At 46.4% G+C, this 17,900-nt stretch overlaps 2 protein-coding genes across 11 annotated transcripts in view; one reads left to right on the top strand and one right to left on the bottom strand.

Moving 5' to 3' along the window:
• The window catches only part of RAPH1 (Ras association (RalGDS/AF-6) and pleckstrin homology domains 1), a 118,569-nt gene that overhangs the window by 72,753 nt on the left and 27,916 nt on the right, over window positions 1–17,900 (top strand). For 5 of the 9 annotated variants that reach the window (XM_070508423.1, XM_070508425.1, XM_070508424.1 and 2 more), the window contains 4 exons: window positions 1,504–1,602; window positions 2,646–2,766; window positions 5,820–5,962; window positions 8,465–15,802. In XM_070508423.1, coding sequence (XP_070364524.1) covers window positions 1,504–1,602; window positions 2,646–2,766; window positions 5,820–5,962; window positions 8,465–10,402 — 2,301 coding nt within the window. In that variant the 3' untranslated portion in view covers window positions 10,403–15,802. Of the gene's footprint in view, window positions 1–1,503; window positions 1,603–2,645; window positions 2,767–5,819; window positions 5,963–7,239; window positions 7,310–8,464; window positions 15,803–17,900 lie in introns of those variants that run through there. The other 4 variants (XM_070508429.1, XM_070508426.1, XM_070508428.1 and 1 more) reach the window with 2 other exon arrangements.
• ABI2 (abl interactor 2) overlaps window positions 5,969–17,900 on the bottom strand; it is a 128,775-nt gene continuing 116,843 nt past the window's right edge. For both annotated transcript variants that reach the window (XM_070508431.1, XM_070508430.1), the window contains one exon: window positions 5,969–7,279. In XM_070508431.1, coding sequence (XP_070364532.1) covers window positions 7,236–7,279 — 44 coding nt within the window. In that variant the 3' untranslated portion in view covers window positions 5,969–7,235. The remainder of the gene's footprint in view (window positions 7,280–17,900) is intronic.

Genomic DNA, 17,900 nt, shown 5'->3' with positions numbered 1-17,900 from the left:
CACTGAGAAAGCTGTTCAGTCAGCCCATTTTGTCTTCTGCATGAACTGTGGCCTCTTGCTCACATTGTATCCCAGCACCTACTGGAAGCATCTGGCAAACAGTTCTTGCTCAATAAATATTTGTTAAGTGAATGAATGAGATAGAATTCTTCCTTTTATAGAAAAATACATCCTCCACCTGTCCTCCTTTGTTCTTTCAAGATTGCAGTGGCGGTTTATTATAATGTGACTTAATAAGCACAAGGGAACGTATCCCAAGAGAAGGCTGTGGAGCCTGTCTTGTCAGGAGAGAGAACTCTTAGGTATTGTTTTGCTAACCTCTTATTCTTGAGGGTTTAATGTTTAAAACTTTGACTATCACCTTCAATAATTAAATTGGGATTGGTATTAAATGCTTTATCATAGGAGCTTTGTAAGCAGAGAATAGAATAGAATAGAATAAATGGATTTGCATTTCTCTCACTGTAGCCCAGAGCCTTTAACAATGCAGAGGCATAACTTGCACTGGTGGCTGTCTATTTCTGCTGCATGGAGGACTTATTCAGATTTCTTATTTAATTGATCTCATGGGTTTCCACAACAAACCAATGTGGTTAGAGAATTTTCAAAGCCTCTTTCTTATCATTGAACATAAACCTAAATATTTCTCCAAGTAAAATATTGTTATTTGTTTATTTTTCAGAATAACTGAAAAGAGAAGTAGTAATTAACAATCATTAAGTCCAGAACCAAGTGTGATTTCGAGTTTTTCTTCCCAGGGACCTAGTGGTTGTGGCCCAGTGGAATTAAAATACCTTAAGTCTGTTCTAGCACTTGCATTTTGAGCCAATGTCAAGTCAGTCACCTCCCATCCAAGCCTCAACTGAAGAGTAAACTGGTTTGTAAAAACTCAGTTTGAGGATGCGGTTGAAAAGCTGCTCTTTCCCTGGAGGGCACCTGCTGTGGTGGAGGGGCCTGCAGGGCGGTCTCCACCCACAACAGGGAGCCCCACTATGCAGTGTGGGCGCCCCACGTGTCCCAGGTGCTGGGCCTACTTCGTCCACCCCACCACTGTTCACCTAGAGAAGCACTGGGAGCTTGACCAGAGACGGGCATTTGGAGTCCTCTGAACCCGTGATTTCAGTGGATCTGAAGTAAAATCAGACATTCTCTGCCCTTTTCATAGTCTTATAGATAAAGAATTTTGCTGACTTTGCTTAACCTTGATGGACTTTTGTTTCTTTGAAATGTAGAAGATGTATTTGGGAATTTCCCATGATGTGAAGGATTTTTTTTAACTTGGACATCTTGACCTAAAATTTAACACAAATTTCTTTTTAGTTTATTTTGTAAAAATACTTATGGGTCATTTTATTTGGGCTTACGGCCATGTAAGAGGTTTAAATTATTTGGTCATTACTCTGATGGCCTGTAACTCCTCAGGATATGTTGAAGCTTTCATAGAGTTGTCTATTTCCCTTAGTTCTCCAGAGGACTTAGTTGGATTTTGCTTTAATGTTGCAGCACCCACAGATCCAGAAGAAGTCTCAGTACATCAAATACCTTTGTTGTGATGATGTGAGGACCCTGCACCAGTGGGTCAATGGCATCCGCATTGCAAAGGTGGGTTTTCTTTTGGTTTGATGATGGGATAATGACGTGTTTATGATATGGCTTTGATTGTCGTGACAGTTATTCTGATTGTTTCATATTAATGATTTGCCAATGTCTAGTTTTCTCAGGTCTAAGTTTCATCTTTTAAATGTCTTTTTTCCTTGGTAAAGGGGATAAACTTTTAACAGTTCATATCCAAGGAGTAATACCACTGGTAAAGCTTGTATAGCATCAGAGTGATTTATTTTGGCTTTGGAGAACTCATTATATGATTCTTATATAGGAGAGTTAAGCCTAAACAAAAGTAATTTTTAAAAAATTACAGTTGCCTTGGGATGAGGGAAGGGATGAATAGGTGGAGCACAGAGGATTTGTAAGGCAGTGAAAACATTCATAGTCTGCATGCTGCTACAGTGGTGGATATATGTCATTATACATTTGTCCCAACCCATAGAATGTGCAGCAAGAGTGAACCTAAGGTGACTGTGGACTTTGAGTGATGATGTTGTGTCAGTGTAGGCTCATCGATTGTAACACATGTACCACTTTAGTGGAGGATGTTGATAATGGGGAGGCTGTGCATGTTTAGGGGCTGGGAGTATAGGAGAAATCTCTGTACCTTCCTCTCAGTTTTGCTGTGAACCTAAAACTGCTCTAAAAAAAAGTCTTAAAAAAATTGTTTTAAGGACATCTTAAAGATGATTATATATAATGCTTGAAGGAATATTTATGCCTATTAAGTAATGGAAAATAAAATTTATTAGAGCCATAAAATCAAAGTTGCTTTAGGAATAACTGAAAAAAAATCTTTATATTGATAATGAACATAATTAGAATCAAGTGTTAACTTCTTGCTGCCTTTCTAAAAATGAGGAAAAATATGAGCAGATTATAACTTAACTCGTGTTAAAAGAAATTTTGAAGTATTATAGGTATGAATTTTAATACAAATTATGAATCAGTATACAGAGCCGTGTCCCCTGTTCCTCCCCCATCTCTCTCTGTTACACCCAGTAAAGTTCAGATGTCATCCTTTCCTGCCTTCTGTTTAGTACGGGAAGCAGCTCTACATGAACTATCAGGAGGCCGTGAAGAGGACAGAGTCAGCTTATGATTGGACTTCCTTATCCAGCTCCAGCATCAAATCAGGATCCAGTTCCTCCAGCATCCCAGGTAGTTTGAAATGCCCAAGCACTATTTACTACCCACGTGAATGGCTTTCGAGAGAGAAACTGATAGTAGACCTGGTTATCTCAGCATGATTTTTAAAAACCAGAGCCATACCTAATTTCTAAATTATAATCAATAGGTATATGTGCTTTTATTGTTGTTGTTAGAGGGGATAATATCATGGGCTAGTTCACAAATGTATTTGAAATAGAAAACCATTTTATAGAGTTGTAAAGCCAAGAGTTTCATTATATATTTATAAAGTTTATTTAAAACTCAATCATACTACTGAAAAGCAACTGTTGCTGCATAATTGGGGATAGAAAGTTGCTTAAGTTTCTCTGTACTCAGAATCCATGATGAAACTGCCCACCTTCCCCACATGTTTCCTGACATTTCAGTAGAGTGGAAATATCTAGAATTAGTTCAATATCAGTTAAGGAAGCTGTTTGTGTCATCAAACTTTCTAAACTTTTCGTAGGAAATCAGTCATACTCAAAAGGTGCTTATTTTCAGATTCCATATCCTAACAAGTATGCTGTGATCACATTTTAAGATAAATGCTTCTTTCCCTTCAAAATGTTCCATATATGATATCTACATCATCTAAAAGGAGAATTTTTCTTTGTTCTGACATCGTATGTTATGAAAGGAATAATTGCTTTAAGAAGTATTTGATTAAAAAGCTGTATGATGTGATTTCATCCCTAAATAAGTAAGAAAAACAAATTTAGAATGTGTTTCATGGGTTAGCATACATACATATATTTCCTAGTTCTGTGCACTGAGAGGGGCTAGGAGCAGTGACCCCAGGAGCAGTAAGACTGAGTGCCTGCATCTTGGTTTCTAACACCATTTTCCGGAAAAAAAAAAAAGGAACCAGGGTTCTTGGGGAAATGGCTGAGTCTATGGCTGTGGCAGAGAATCTGGAAGATCAGCCTGGAGTATCTTGTAATGCCAGAAATGAAGGAAATGCTCCAAAAAACACAAGGATGAGAGTATGGAAAAAGGACACAGCAGCCAAGCTGAGAGTTTCCAGTGACCAAAGCTGGAACAGTTTGAGCAACAAAATAATATAAGATTATAACCCAAATTATAAAATACATAGCCATCAGTCCATACTGATAAAAATAAATTATTGAATAAATAAATGGGGAGGAAGAGACAAGTTTTGCATACAGATTTCTCAGTGATCTGTGCAGACACCCTGCCCTCAGGAGGTGGAGCTTAACTCTCGCTTTAGTGTAAGCTCTGCAGAGTGGCTGGCTTCCAAACAGCAAGGTCAAGGGGGTGGGGGGACGGGGACCTTGACAGTGAGACCCCTGACAGATAAGACCAGCCGAGTGGTCAAGGTCAGGATCATCGTAATAAGTTACACTGATAGCGTGTACCCTTGATACAATGTGATGAGACTGGCATTTTCCCTCTCTTGATCTTCCTCCCCAAATCCCATAACCTCAGTCTAACCAGGAGAAAAATATCAGACAAATCAAAAACAAGGAAGTCTGAGAAACTGTCACAGGAGACATGAAAACCAGCTGTGCTGTGGGATCCTGGATCAGAAAATGGATGTTATGGAAAACTAGTGAAATCCAAACAAAGTTTGGAGTATAGTTAATAATACCGTATCGATGTCGGTTCCTTAGTTGTGACAAATGTACCAATGTAACATGCTAATAATGAGGTCAACTGGGTGCTCGGTGTGCAGGAACTCTGTGCTAACTTTGCAACTTTTCTGTGAATTTTAAACTATTCTAAAATAAAACATTTATTAAAATGGGAAGAAACTTTTGAGACAATAGATTAGGAAAGGCAAGGTAACCATGTTGCAAGTAGGATTTTAGAAAAAGAAATTAAGGGAAAGATTGAGAAAAAAGACGCATGATATTTTTTAAAATGTGTATAGCACTTAACAATTCAAGTGCTCCCACGAATTATTTTATGATGTGGTACAATGCCTTTTCCTACTCCAGCATCATCTGTCTGTATACAGTGTGTAAAGTATTAGGCAGACGTTAGTCATATTCATTCATGCTGAAGAGAATTCAAGGATTTGTGTGTTCCAGCCTCCTATCTTATAAGCTATTGTCCTAGATAGTAATTCAATAGGGATGAAGTTGTAACTTTTAAATACCATTCAGCTACTGGATGATCAAAAAAGAAGAAAACAGGCTAGGTTTTATCCTATGTTGCTTATATTTTGCCCTGAGGATATTGTCTTATCTTTATCCACCTATTATCCATAATAGTTTATGGCTATTATCTCTGCACTGCTCTGGCTAACTTGGCTGGACTTGCTAAATATTGCAGTCTAGTAATCCCAGAGTGATTGGATGCGACTGGCTTTAATATTTGCATCTCCACCAGATGCCAGGCATTGAGCTAGGTGCTTGCACATGGTTCTCTCATCAGACTTGGAGTCTAGTGAAATAATCTTCCCAGTTCCTTCACCCTGGATGTCAGTCAAAGATGCACTATATCCTCAGCCATTCCCAGCTCCCTTGAAGATGCTTCCGTGCCTTGCGAGGGGGCCAGGCTACAGTGGGCTGCTGCCTTGCAGAGCCAATACCTGAATCCCTAGGAAAAACAATTCTCACGTGAGAGTCAAATTCTGCGTACTGTTTATTGCTGGGGAAAAGGAAGTAATCATCATGTATAGACCTGAATTCATAAGTAAGAGCTCCCTGGGATGGCCTGGAGCCAGGGGTATATAAGAAGATGGGTTCTCAATGTAATGAAAACAAGGTTGAAAAAAAATTCACTCATTTGTTGATGGTTCATTCATTCTCGTATTTGCTAGGAACTGATTTCTTGCAAGATGGGTTGTCACGATACCAGTATGAACCTTTTATTCTAATTATCAGTCTGTCATGGTGAACTGTTTAAAAAGAATTGAGGTTTCCTATTAGCCTTAAGATAAAAATGAGTAAAATTAACTTTTTGCTGTTTCTACATAGCATCTGGTTTTGTTGTAAAAGATCTATCTAAACGTACATACTCACACTGTCAGAAGACTGACTTATTTAATCCTGTTTTTGAAAATCTATTTTAAACAGAGTCTCAGTCGAACCACTCGAATCAGTCTGATAGTGGTGTGTCTGACACGCAGCCGGCAGGCCACGCCCGCTCCCAGAGCATCGTGAGCTCCGCCTTCTCTGAGGCCTGGAAGCGAGGCACACAGTTGGAAGAGTCCAGCAAGGTAACACACCTGTGTGAATTCGTATGGGAAGTCTGTGCTGTCCCTTGGGTTTAGTGTGTTGCTCTTTGATTCCTTTCTCAGGAATCTTTCTTGGCCCTCTTTCAGTATTCTTTCCTTGACTTCCCTCAGAATTGGCTCTAATGACGTAAGATCTCAAAAAAACTGGCAGTTTAACTGACTTTATGAGTGGCTCAGATAAAAATTTCCTCCTTTCCACCCTTAATCAATTTGGATGGAGCAACACCATTTAGTGCTGGTGCCCAATTTTGTTCCAGAGAACCTGCTAATGGTTGATTATTTCTTTGTTATTAATTTCACTTATTCAGACTCATTCCTTTCTTTTTATGCTTTTTGGCATTTCTCTGCACTTTGATGAATTTTCTCAAATTACGGTTTATTTGGAAGACTAAATTCAAATTAATCTCCTTAAAATTTTGGATCCCTGAGCCTTGCATAGTAGATTGTTCAGTGATACTGAAGGACGAGTATAATTATTGCCGAACTGTTTAGAAAAATAGAGAGGTTTCTTTAGTGTGGTTGAAGGGCACCATAGCAAATTAACCTCTGAAGTTCTGTGGGCAAGGCTGCGTCTTCGACAGTTCACCCTCAGCCACCACTGAGGGACCAGTGGCACACCTGGCCTGACCATTTCATTAATGATCATTTTGATTTTTTCTGTTCTTTTGGTCTGCATCACTTATGCAAGTACACTCAGCAGGAGAATTCAATGGCCATTTCCCTCTGGTTATTCCTTTATTTGCATATGCGGCTGGTTAACTGGCCCTGGGGGGGGGGGGCGGGTGGAGGAGGCATTAGCAGCCCACTGTAGGGATGGAACACTTTTTTTTAGAAATAAGTATTTGAGAATTGGTTCTAATGACCTAAATTCCCAAGACACGACAGTTTGTTTAACTCCCTTCAGAAGCTCAGACTTCTGAGACATCTCCCTCCCTTTCCCCACTTAATCCACTTGGACAGAGCAGCACCCCCGGTGCCAGTCCTCTGGATGTCATGGAGAAGCAGGTTTCCACAGTTCAGACATCTAAAGCAGAGTCCTTTGCCTTACTGAATTTCTAATGGTGTTATCCGTGTGAATTTTAAGTTAGGGAACTACCCGGTCGTTAGGAGGGCAGCTAAGGTCCAGATGCTCTGGGATTGAGCAGCCGAGTCCGTCCTTTCCCACAGTTTCAGAAAGCGCACGGGCCCCCCACGCAGCAGGGACGATGTGTTGGAGTCTTGATCCTCCTGTGTGTTTCTTCTCCTGTTACCTGTCTCAGGTGCCAGATGAGAAGGCCAGCACAGCTAAGGTCCACTCCCCTGCAGCAGCCAAGACAGGGGCAAGTTAAGGTCAGGGGCTGTTCTTTGGAAGCACATTAACCTGGGTGACTCCTGTAACCAGATCTTGCAGACTAATGCTTTGACTTTGATGTGGAATTTCTAAAGAAACATGTGACTGTCCTGATGGGCATTAGAATTCAGCCCTGTAATGAGCCATCTAGTCTACTAACCTAAGCATTCTCCATGCTAATTAGATGTCATTCATAGTTGGAAACAAATGGTTTATCTTGGATCCTTACAGTTTGTTCAAAGAGCCAAAAAGATGTACCCAAAGTTACTAAAACCAAGGGTCCTTCCTTTGCTCTTTCAAAAGTACTTGAGCCACATTCATGCATGAACAGCTCCATGAAATAAATGACCAGATGTGGTAATTTGGGCGATGCCAAGCAGTGCCCACATAGGCTGGTCAGCAGGGGTGGACAAACTCTAGCTCCTGTTCCTTGATACATTTTCTTTAGTCTTCCCAAGTTTCCTCTCATTTTCTTCTGACATTTTCTGTGTGATACTTTTATGATCTTTTGCTGTAATGTTTATGAAGCATCTCTTTATGTATTTTCCAGTAAAACAAGTATAAAGAATGCCCCCTTTACCTGCATTGCTGGACTTCTGTGCATGTTGGATGCAAGTGTGTGTGTCAAGCTCATTCATTCCTGTGTGACTGTGCATGCCTGCTCACGTGTCAGCTTACTAGTGTCAAAGCCACCCTTGTTCCTGCGAGGCCCTCCCACAGCACTCCTGCGCCAGGGTGGCTCTGCTTGCTGTGGGAGCCGCTGGGGACTGAAGGGTGCACTGGAGCCCTCACATCTCCCTCCTGGGCCGGCGGGTGTCCAGGGCCCAGAAGCCCTCCCACTTGGGCAGGTGTGGGACACCAGAGGTCAGAAATCAGACCAGGAGTCACCATTCAAGCAGCTTTTGCAACGCTTTTTCAAACCTAGGCTATCCGGCAGTCTGGCTATCTGAGAATATTGTGGGTAGATGCATGGGCTCCATGCCCCTGTTGCCCCCGGGTCAGATTGTAGCCCTCCTGACATTGTCAGTCTTGATTATCACAGCTGCTGCATCCCTTCACCCTGTCGCTGAGACTTGCTTTCTAGCTTTACAGTTAGAGCGCCTCTCTAACTGTCTGTTGTTCTCTCTCTCCCACCCCTTCTGTGCTCCTTTTAGGCCAGAATGGAGTCCATGAATAGGCCCTACACTTCACTGATGCCCCCTTTGTCCCCACAGCCTAAGCTGGTCACCCCCTACACTGCTTCCCAGCCTTCGCCGCCTCTCCCGCCCCCGCCCCCTCCACCGCCCCCACCCCCACCCCCGCCTCCCCCACCGCCCCCGCCGCTGCCCAGCCAGTCGGCACCGTCGGCCAGCTCAGCGGCTCCGGTGTTTGTCAAGTACAGCACGATAACCAGGCTGCAGAACGCGGCTCAGCATCCGGGGCCCCTGTTTAAGCCGCCCCCGGCCTCCACCGCACAGTCGGGAAAGCCTCAGATCCTGGTGCCCCCCAGCGGCGTGGTGCCCCCGCCCCCACCCCCGCCCCCGCCCCCCACGCCTGGCTCGGCCATGGCCCAGCTGAGACCCGCGCCCTGCGCCCCCGCCCCGCCCCTGAAGATTCATCACCTTCAGCACGGTACTCCAGCGGCTCCTCCGACACCCCCGCCACCACCTCCCATTCCTGCACCCCTCCCTCCCCAGGCTCCCCCCAAACCCCTTGTGACCGTGCCCCCACCAACCAGCACCAAGCCTGTGCCACCCTCTGCGACACAAGCTGTGCCACCCACACCTACTCCTCCAGTGCCCCCAGCAAAAAAGCAGCCCGTTTTTCCTGTTTCCCACGTGCCGCCCTCTCCCCCCGCCCCTCCTAGTCCAGTCCCCCCACCCACGCTGCCCAAGCAGCAGAGCTTCTGTGCAAAACCGCCTCCCTCCCCGCTGTCCCCGGGGCCCTCGGTCGTGAAGCAGATCGCCAGCCACTTCCCGCCCCCTCCCACCCCGCCTCCGGGGGAGCCGCAGGCCCCGAAGCCCACCTCCGCCAGTGCAGCCCCGCAGTCCCCTCCTGCTGTGAAAGCCAAACCCAAGTGGCAGCCCGGCGCGGTGCCTGTCCCGTCCCCGGACTTCCCGCCCCCGCCTCCCGAGAGCAGCCTGGTGTTCCCTCCCCCTCCTCCCCCGGCCCCGGCCCCGCCCCCGCCGCCGCCCGCAGCTTCGCCCGCCCCGGACAAGGACAAGAGCGGGTCCCCAGGTAGAAAGCCCGGCAAGACGGGCAGCCCGGGGGCCAAGAAGCCGCCCCCGACGCCGCAGCGCAACTCCAGCATCAAGTCGAGCGGCTGCGCGGAGCAGCCCGAGCCCAGGAGGCCCTCGGTGGACAGTCTGGTCAGCAGGTTCGCGCCGCCTGCAGAGCCCTCGGGGTCTCCCGGCAGAGAGCCCCCGCCGCCCCCTGCCGCGCCCCCCAAGCCGGGGAAGCTCCACCTGCCCGGCGGCCCTCTGCCCGGGACCCTCCCGCAGGGGCCGGCGGCGGCGGCGCCCCTGCCGAGCGGGCGCGGGCGGGACCCCGGGGTGGAGTTCCCCTCCCCGCCCCCCGAGGCCGACTTCCCGCCGCCGCCGCCCGAGGGGGAGCTGCCCCCGCCCCCCGCCGACGTGCCGGCCGCGTTCCCGGGCAGCGCCTCGCCCAGGGTGGCGGTCGTCCCGCCGCAGCCGCAGCCGCAGCCGCAGCCGTGGGCCAAGGCGGCCGCGAGGAAGGCGCCCCCGCCCACGCGGCCCAAGCGCAACGACAGCACCCGCCTCACGCGCGCCGAGCCCGCCGCGCGCGCCGAGCCCGGCTCGCCCAAGGCCGGCCTCGGCGTGCGGCCCGCCTTCCTGGCCGACCTCAGCCGGACCCTGCAGCGCAAGTCCGTCACGCGGCACGGCTCCCTGTCCTCCGCGCGCGCCGCCAGGCCCGAGCCCACGGCCACCATGGACGACATGGCGCTGCCGCCGCCGCCCCCGGAGCTGCTGTCCGAGCCGCAGAAGGCTGCCTACGGCGGCGGCCACCTAGCGGGCTACGCCACGCTGCGGAGAGGGCCGCCGCCCGCGCCGCCCAAGAGAGACCAGAGCACCAAGCTCTCCAGGGACTGGTAGCCGCCTGGCGGCCGCTGCCAGGCTCTCTCTGAGTCCCGGTCGGCTCACCCGATCGATCGGCGCTCAGCTCCCGTGTTCACAGCCTCCTGGGATGATGCTGTCGTTCAGGAAGTGTCCGGCGGTGTGTGCGTGCGTGTGCACACCGCTATACATAGGTAGATAGTGTGTGTATATCTGTATACATATATGGATGTGTATATGTATATATAGCTGAGAGTGATTCTATTTATTCCTTTTCGCTCCTAATCTGAAAATGGGTCTCGTATATTTTGGGTGGAAGAGGCATGGAAGGAGGTGTGTGTCCCGTCCCTTATGATTTCTATTATCGGTCATGTGGATTGGACCAAAAACTTTTAATGACTTATTTAGAAGGTATTTTATAAGTGTCCATGTGCGGCCTATCTGTGCATGTTGTGTATTATATATTAAGGAATAGATGTATAATGTGCTGTTTCTCAGTTTGAGAAGACAACCAGAATGGTGTATCTGTGGGGTTTCTGTTGGTTTTCTCTCCCGTTAGCTGAAGTTAGAACTGCTTAACTAACACTTGGTGACTGTTCATAAAGGGCACTTTAAATCAGGCGAGTCTCAGCTTCGTAGAACGGGTAAATGATGCGGGGCGGGGGGCGCCCGCAGGCACTCTGTGCGGGCTGTCACAGAAAGTGACTCCATGGGGTAACTAACGACACCGCCCGGATCTGGGAGGCGCTCCGTCACGGGTGAGGTCTGCCCACCATGCGTGGCTCCCTGAGTGCTGGGATCCTGAACAGCGCTTTTATCCTTTCCGAGAGCTTCGTGAAGCTTCATCAAGCGTGGTGTCACAGTCCTGGAGTTGCTTTATTGTAAGAATATCCGACAGGATGCCCCGGGATGCTCTAGTCCCGGTGTGTCTTTGGCTCACCAGTTTCCCTCTTACAGAGTGTGCTCTGGGTAGATGTTTTTAGGTATCTGCAGACAACTGCTCTCTCAAATAGACACAGCCTGTGTCCGACACGGTGCATCATTACGGAAAACAAAATCCCCTTCTCGAATGCATCTTCTTTGTGTATTGCTCTCCAGAAGGGTGGGTGATGAGAAAAGAGAACAGAACTGGCACCCGTACAGGTGTCGTTAATCAGGTTGGATGTGGACTGTAATGTGTAATACAGAGAGTTTATTTAAGTATGGGACTCTCATGGAGGAGGAAGAACAAAGGAGGTTTGGGACGGTTTCATCCGTAGCTGCTGGAGCACACGAGGACCCTTGCTTGTTGCAGCCTGTCGTGGAGGTCTGTCCAGGTGAGCAGCTGTTCTCATGGAGTAGTCTAGTCCAAGCACAGCGAGTGACATAACATGCACGTGCAAGTTGGTACAACATGGAATCATGCTCTAATGACACTGTAATTCGGTATGCTTCACATTGTCCTCCTATGTGGTTTTTTTTCCTGTGAATTTTCCTTGGTATATGAGAGACATGTGTATGTCTCATCAATTTATGATGATAAACTGACCATTAGGAATAAAATGCAATGTCAGAGCTGCTGTTTGAGACCTAGCCATCCCAGCAATGGTAAATGAGGACGTCTTGTAAGGAAGTCTGTGCCTGTTGTGAACAAGGAACAAGTGACGGCAGTACGGTGAGGCAGATAGTCACTCACTCAAGACTACGTGGCAGCTGTACTGTGTACACAGCCACCCCTGCAGCCCACTCTCTAGGAAGGTCAGCCTCAGAGCGGACAGTGCACCCCTCCCCGCCACGTCTCCAGGACGTCGTTCAGTTATTCATGTGCTTATGGAGCAATAAGAATATATACCATTGTGCATTTTTTAAAGCCCTGCTTCTTTAAAAAATACTTTTTGGATCTTTCAATTGTTCACAAAGTTTTCTGTGCTTGATATTCTTAAGCTTATGAAGTGACCTTTAACACCTCTGTATTGTTTAGGCCTGCACAGCAGTGTGGGTAACGTTTGAGTCACGTTTGGGTCCAGACGGCCAGCTCCACTGTGGCTCAGGAGTGAAGGACTTCCCCGTAGTCCTCTGCCTGCAGCTTTATATTCTAAGGAGCGCCCTCACTTGTGGGGTGAAGAATTATTAAGACTGTGAATCCAGTGAGATAAATATACATCACTAGGGTTTTCTGTTGTGGTGGCAGTGGTCTTTTTCTGTACGAAGGTGGACAACTTCAGCTCTCCTTGAGGGAAAGGAACTGTGCGCCCTCCATCCTCCTGCGCCCGTCACTTGAGCCCTGAGTTACAGCCTCTGGGTTTTCAGCGTGGGATTTCCCGGGACTTCTTGCTTTGGTCAGTCCTGACGATAGCCATCCTGCACCGACGCTTCGAGAGTCTCATTCTCCTGAAAGAGCAGCCGTCCTTCAGAACTAGGCACCCCGAGAAGAGAGCAGGGCCGGAGGAGGACCCGCGTCACGGTCACCCCCGTCTGGCAGCTGGCCTGACGACAGGCTGTTTCCCTTTCCATTTCTCCAAAGACGGAAAAGACTATTAGTTTTTTTCCTTTATGTCTGAAACAAGTGAATCAAAACTCCAAAATGATATTTTAGATTTTACTTCTAGTGTTCTACTCCCTAGTGGGGTTTTTTTAAATTAGAATTTGTGTTGGGCTGTGGTTTTGTGGGGCTTTTGAGGCTGCTGTTAGTTGTGTAGCTGTTCTCTTCCTCTAGTGTTCATGGAAACACCTGCTGCCACATGACACTAGGACTGTGCCTTCTGTCACTGCCTTCTGCTCAGCAGCTCACCCAACACAGCTGCTTCAGGTCAAAGGGGAAGAGCCACAGCTGATGTGTCTGGACCGAAAGGCAAATGCAGGATGGACGCGTCCTTAAGGCCGTGCATACACGTGCCTGCCTGAGCGCCTGACACCCTCAACTGTAATAATTAACTTGGATGATTTCAAAATCGGCCACCCTATGCTGAAAGCTTTGGCACCAACTCCGAAGGGCAGCAGAGCCTATTCTGTTAATAAACAACTGACAGCAGGCTCACTGGTGGTGATGGAAACGTCAACAGCTTGCCTTGACTACTCAAATACATCGTTTTCTTTAGCTGCTGTAATGCTGACTTGGAAAAAGTATTCTTAAGGTTTTTACAGATACCCACTTAACTGTAAATTGGTTTTTTTTTTAATTTCTGGAACTTTTTAAAATGAGAAAGATAGCTAACTCCTAAGAAAAGTTACGGGAAACGATTTTCATCAGAAAATTTCAAACCAAGTAGTGTAGACACAATGGTGTCCTCCAGCCCCCAACAAGGTGCTCCGGCCACGCTGCCCAGCCTGCCACTGCTCTAACCATCTTGGAAGTCCCTTCCTGGTGTAATTAAGTTGACTTGCCACTGAAGCCAGTGCCGAGTTTATTAAGAACGTTCATCTAAACAGCACTGAAGGATGGTGAATCATCATTAGATCGGAGTGACAACTCTGACATCCAGTTAGTTTCAGGAGCAGCTATTCGGGAAGAACACAACTGCTACGAAGCGTGTGTGAAGGCGGCCAGGTTATAAAGTAGCCTGAAAAACCTTCAGGTAATGGTGCGGACTGATTTAGCTATCAGGTCCCCAGCCAAACCTCTGTCACCTTTATTCCTCAGCTGAAAGCAACTTTATTACAAACACGAGGTGATTTTTAAAAAGCAAGAAACTCTTTCCTAGTTTTATAGATTATATCAAACTTTCACATACCTTGAGAGCTAACAAATTATAACTGATGTAATTTCACCGATTTTATTCAAGTTTAGACCAATTAAACCTGTATGAGCCTGTATGATTACAGGTATAATGACGTGCTTTAAATAAAATAGGTATAATAATTTGGTTTTAAACACTGATGAGAGGATGTCTATTTCTAAAAATCACTTTAGGTTTCGAGTACCTTTTGGCAATTTGAGTTTTGTTTTATACACTTCACGTATCATTTGCCTAAAGCCGCTGATCCCTGACCTTGTAGGAACGTGAGCACAGAGATGCAAGTGGAACAGAACTAAAGATCCCACTAGCTTTTAAGATTTTCCTTTAAAAACCCAATAGAAGAACATTTCTATACCTTTACCAGTCTGTCTCTCAAACTAAAAAAGTGCTCAGTTCTTAACTGTACCCTCGGAAGGTCTATATGTAAAAGGAAATCTGAAACTTAGCTGTAGGATAAACTTGCTGAATAAAAATAAGCAAAACAATATCCTTGATAAATACTTGAAGGGAAAAAATCTCCAATTGGTTTGCTCTTTGCTTGTTGAAGTCATAAACCCTTTAGAGAAAACAGTGTCTGCTCTAATCCCCAGTGCCTTGAACTCTTTTGGAGGAACAGCATAAAACAAATCCAACCACCAAAATTTGAGGTGCTAACGCAAGAAGGTGGTATTTCTGTTTGTGCAGAAACAGGACGTAGGACTGTCCCACGCGAGATGGCTTCATCTGCCTACACGGGGTCTGGCCGTTTTCTACCAAAGACATTTCAAGAAGCGAGTCGGGGTGATGGCGACGGCTGTGTGTTTAGAAGATGGCTAAGTTCACCAGTGAGCGTGCGAACACCAAGCTCGTCACTGGAAGCCTCACCCTCTTCCTAGGCGGAACATGTGAGCAGCACTTAGAGAAGCTTAGCATTTGGGAGCTGTCCATTGTTTCAGTTTATTGTAACCTAATACCAAAAACTGCCATTTTCCATGATTCCCACCTCCTATATTTTTTGTCTCTACCTGTAAATAATTCCTCCTAGAAAATAAGCATTAACTGGAATGTTTCACACGATTTTGCTTAATTTTATTCTCAGCCACTAGTGAACTCCTTTTATAGAAATGTACATTTAAAATATCATTAGCTTGTGCTAAATGTAAAAACATTGTTTTCTGTTTTAAAGAAAAATTGCATATTATATTGAACTGAGATTGCTCCCTTTCTTCCCTTTAAAAAATGGAGTCAAGGCTCACACTGACATCTAGGCTGTGGGAGCTTTGCCCTAAATAGACACAATGTAGGAATATACTTTTTAAAGCATGAAAAAGGCGGCAAAAGGAAGTGCGTGATAAAATACCCAGTGGAGGACACTGTCCAAATGATTATGCACAGCTCGCTCGGGAAAGATGAAGTGCCCATGTTTCTGTCCGTGCGCTCTGTTCTGTTCTTCGGCTTCAGTGTGTGCTCTCATTTCATGACGTGCCTTGCTCCCTGATTGTGCAAACCTATCTAAATAGAGATATATACGAGAGAGATATATTCAGTACTACTGACGAGGTTTTTGTTTTACTGCTGGATTAAGTTATTTTCCGAGTTACTCTTGCCAGTTCCTGTCAGTGAACTATTGTAATGGCTTAGGACAGTAGTCACACAAGTCAGTGTAAACTTGTTTTTCCGTTACGATTTTCATTATGTCAGCTTACCCAATCCTTAATAAAAAGAATACATGCATTTCACTTAAGCCTGGGGACTGGACTCGCTGTTGTGGGTCGGCACCACTGAGGACCTGGCTTTTCTGTTGACATTGGGGGACCCAAAACGGGCTGTGCAGTAAGAACACACTGTGAAGGTAAAAACGCTACAGGGGGATGTGTTCGGTGGTTCAACTTTCCGTCATGAACAGTTCATACCAACAGACTAGCGAGCTTTGGTTATTAAATACATTAGCAATTAAGAAGTGATAGTAACTTTTAAGATTTTTTTCTTTAAACAAAGTACAACTACCTACCAACTAGTACCAGCAGGGATCTGTGCTGGACTGCCATGCCACGGGGGTCTTCACGAACTGCGCCAGCACTTACCAAACTGAAGCACAGGACAGCAGCTCTCCTTTTACATATCAGAATGTATTTCAGAGGAAGTGATCAGAAAACCTCAGGTTCATTTACAGCAAATAGAAGGGTAGAAAATAATTATTTAGAGCAGTTGTCTTGAGGAAAAAACCTCACAGAAATGTGACCTTGCTGAGACTCGACTCATCAAAGCAGCTCCTGGGAGGGGCCGTGGGGAGGGGCTGAGGAGAGAGGTGACTCGCATGACTCGCATGAACACGTTCACGGGACACTCGGGTGTGCTCTGCAGGGTTTTATTTAGGTCAGGTTCTTAGTACACAGCAACAATTAATTCCAAATACAATTTCAAAATTAAAAAGTGAATGTCCCCGCTCATCTGGAGGTGGTTTCATGGCACATGAGACGTTACTGGCAACAGACTGCTCCCCCCGAGGCTTCCTGCGTGGTTTTCACTCAGCTAGCACACCTCCCTCTGGGAGCTCAGAGTACAACTGGCCAGATCACAAACTGTTTACATTCCTTTTTGTAAACCATTTTGTTGAGAAAAAAGATGCATGGACACAAAATATGATAAAAACTGCTTTTCCATAGAATTCTGAAGTTGCAAAAAGACATTTCCATTTTAATGTGAAAATAAGCTTTTTGTTTTTTTGTTTTTTTTTTTACAAAATCCTTAAGATATTTAGCAAGGATCATCTATACACAGCTAGGCCCTGTCGTTTCATTTGTCAATTTTTTAAAGAATTATGAGATTCTCAGTAAGAAACAGGAATGAAGGTCAGCGTGAAGGAAACGTAAGGAGTGCGCACGACCCTGGGCTGAGGATCCGGGACGAGGCTGTCTGTGTGCGGGCTCCGCCAGCGCTGAGATGACACACCCACAGAGAGACTGTTTCTAGCGAGTGTGGCTGCTGAGGGGCTCAGGGGAGACGTTCACTAACACAGGTGGCGCTCAGCACATGCCTTTAAGAGCAGTCTGAGTGCTCGGGGCTCCTCAAGGATCTTCCTGAAGACATCAAGTAGAACTCTATAAACTCTTCGAGACACGTACAGCACATTCAATAAAGACCGCTGCGGCCAGAGTGCCGGGCGTTAAGCCAGGAACTCAACGTTATTAACCAGCTGTTCCCTGAAACGAAACATCTAACCTCATCAGCAAAATGAGACTGAACTGACATTTCTAAAATCTAAAACCTAGCTCGGAAATTCCGTGTGGAAATCCCGGGAGGGGAATCACCACCTTAACACCAGTCAGGAGCTCCCGGCCAACGAGGCCCAGGAGTGAACGGGTGCGAAGCGGCTCAGATCCCCATTCTTTTCGAAGACTTTGCAGTCCCCCGTCAGCTCCTCCATCGAACCCTTCTAAAGGGAAAAGCAGCCTTCAGACATGCCATGCTCTCTCCACAAAGGAGAAACGGTAACAAAGAGAACACTTCCTACTGCAGAAAGGTCCCTGGCTACCAGAAAAGGAGCACTAAAGGATAAAAGCAAACCGCCATCATTTTGATGCCTCTCCAACAGGAAAGTCTTCAGTAATCATCTGTAATCAACGTGAGGCTGCTAAGGAGCACAGCGACATTACAGACATCACGGTGAGGGTGCATAAGACATCCTCTAGCTGGGTAATAAACAGCAGCAGGAGGGGGAAGAAAACGCCTCCCCAGTGACTAGGGACCCGGCCAAAGCAGCAGGCCCTCACCCCCCAGGATGGGAACAGCGGGGTGCCCCTGAGGGAGAGAGAAAGCAAGGAGCCAAAAGATGGAAAATA

This window comes from Equus asinus, chromosome 4, assembly GCF_041296235.1.
Source record: "Equus asinus isolate D_3611 breed Donkey chromosome 4, EquAss-T2T_v2, whole genome shotgun sequence".
Lineage (NCBI taxonomy): Eukaryota > Metazoa > Chordata > Mammalia > Perissodactyla > Equidae > Equus > Equus asinus.
Note: the sequence above shows the minus strand (reverse complement) of the source record. Positions and strands in the feature narration are given on the sequence as shown.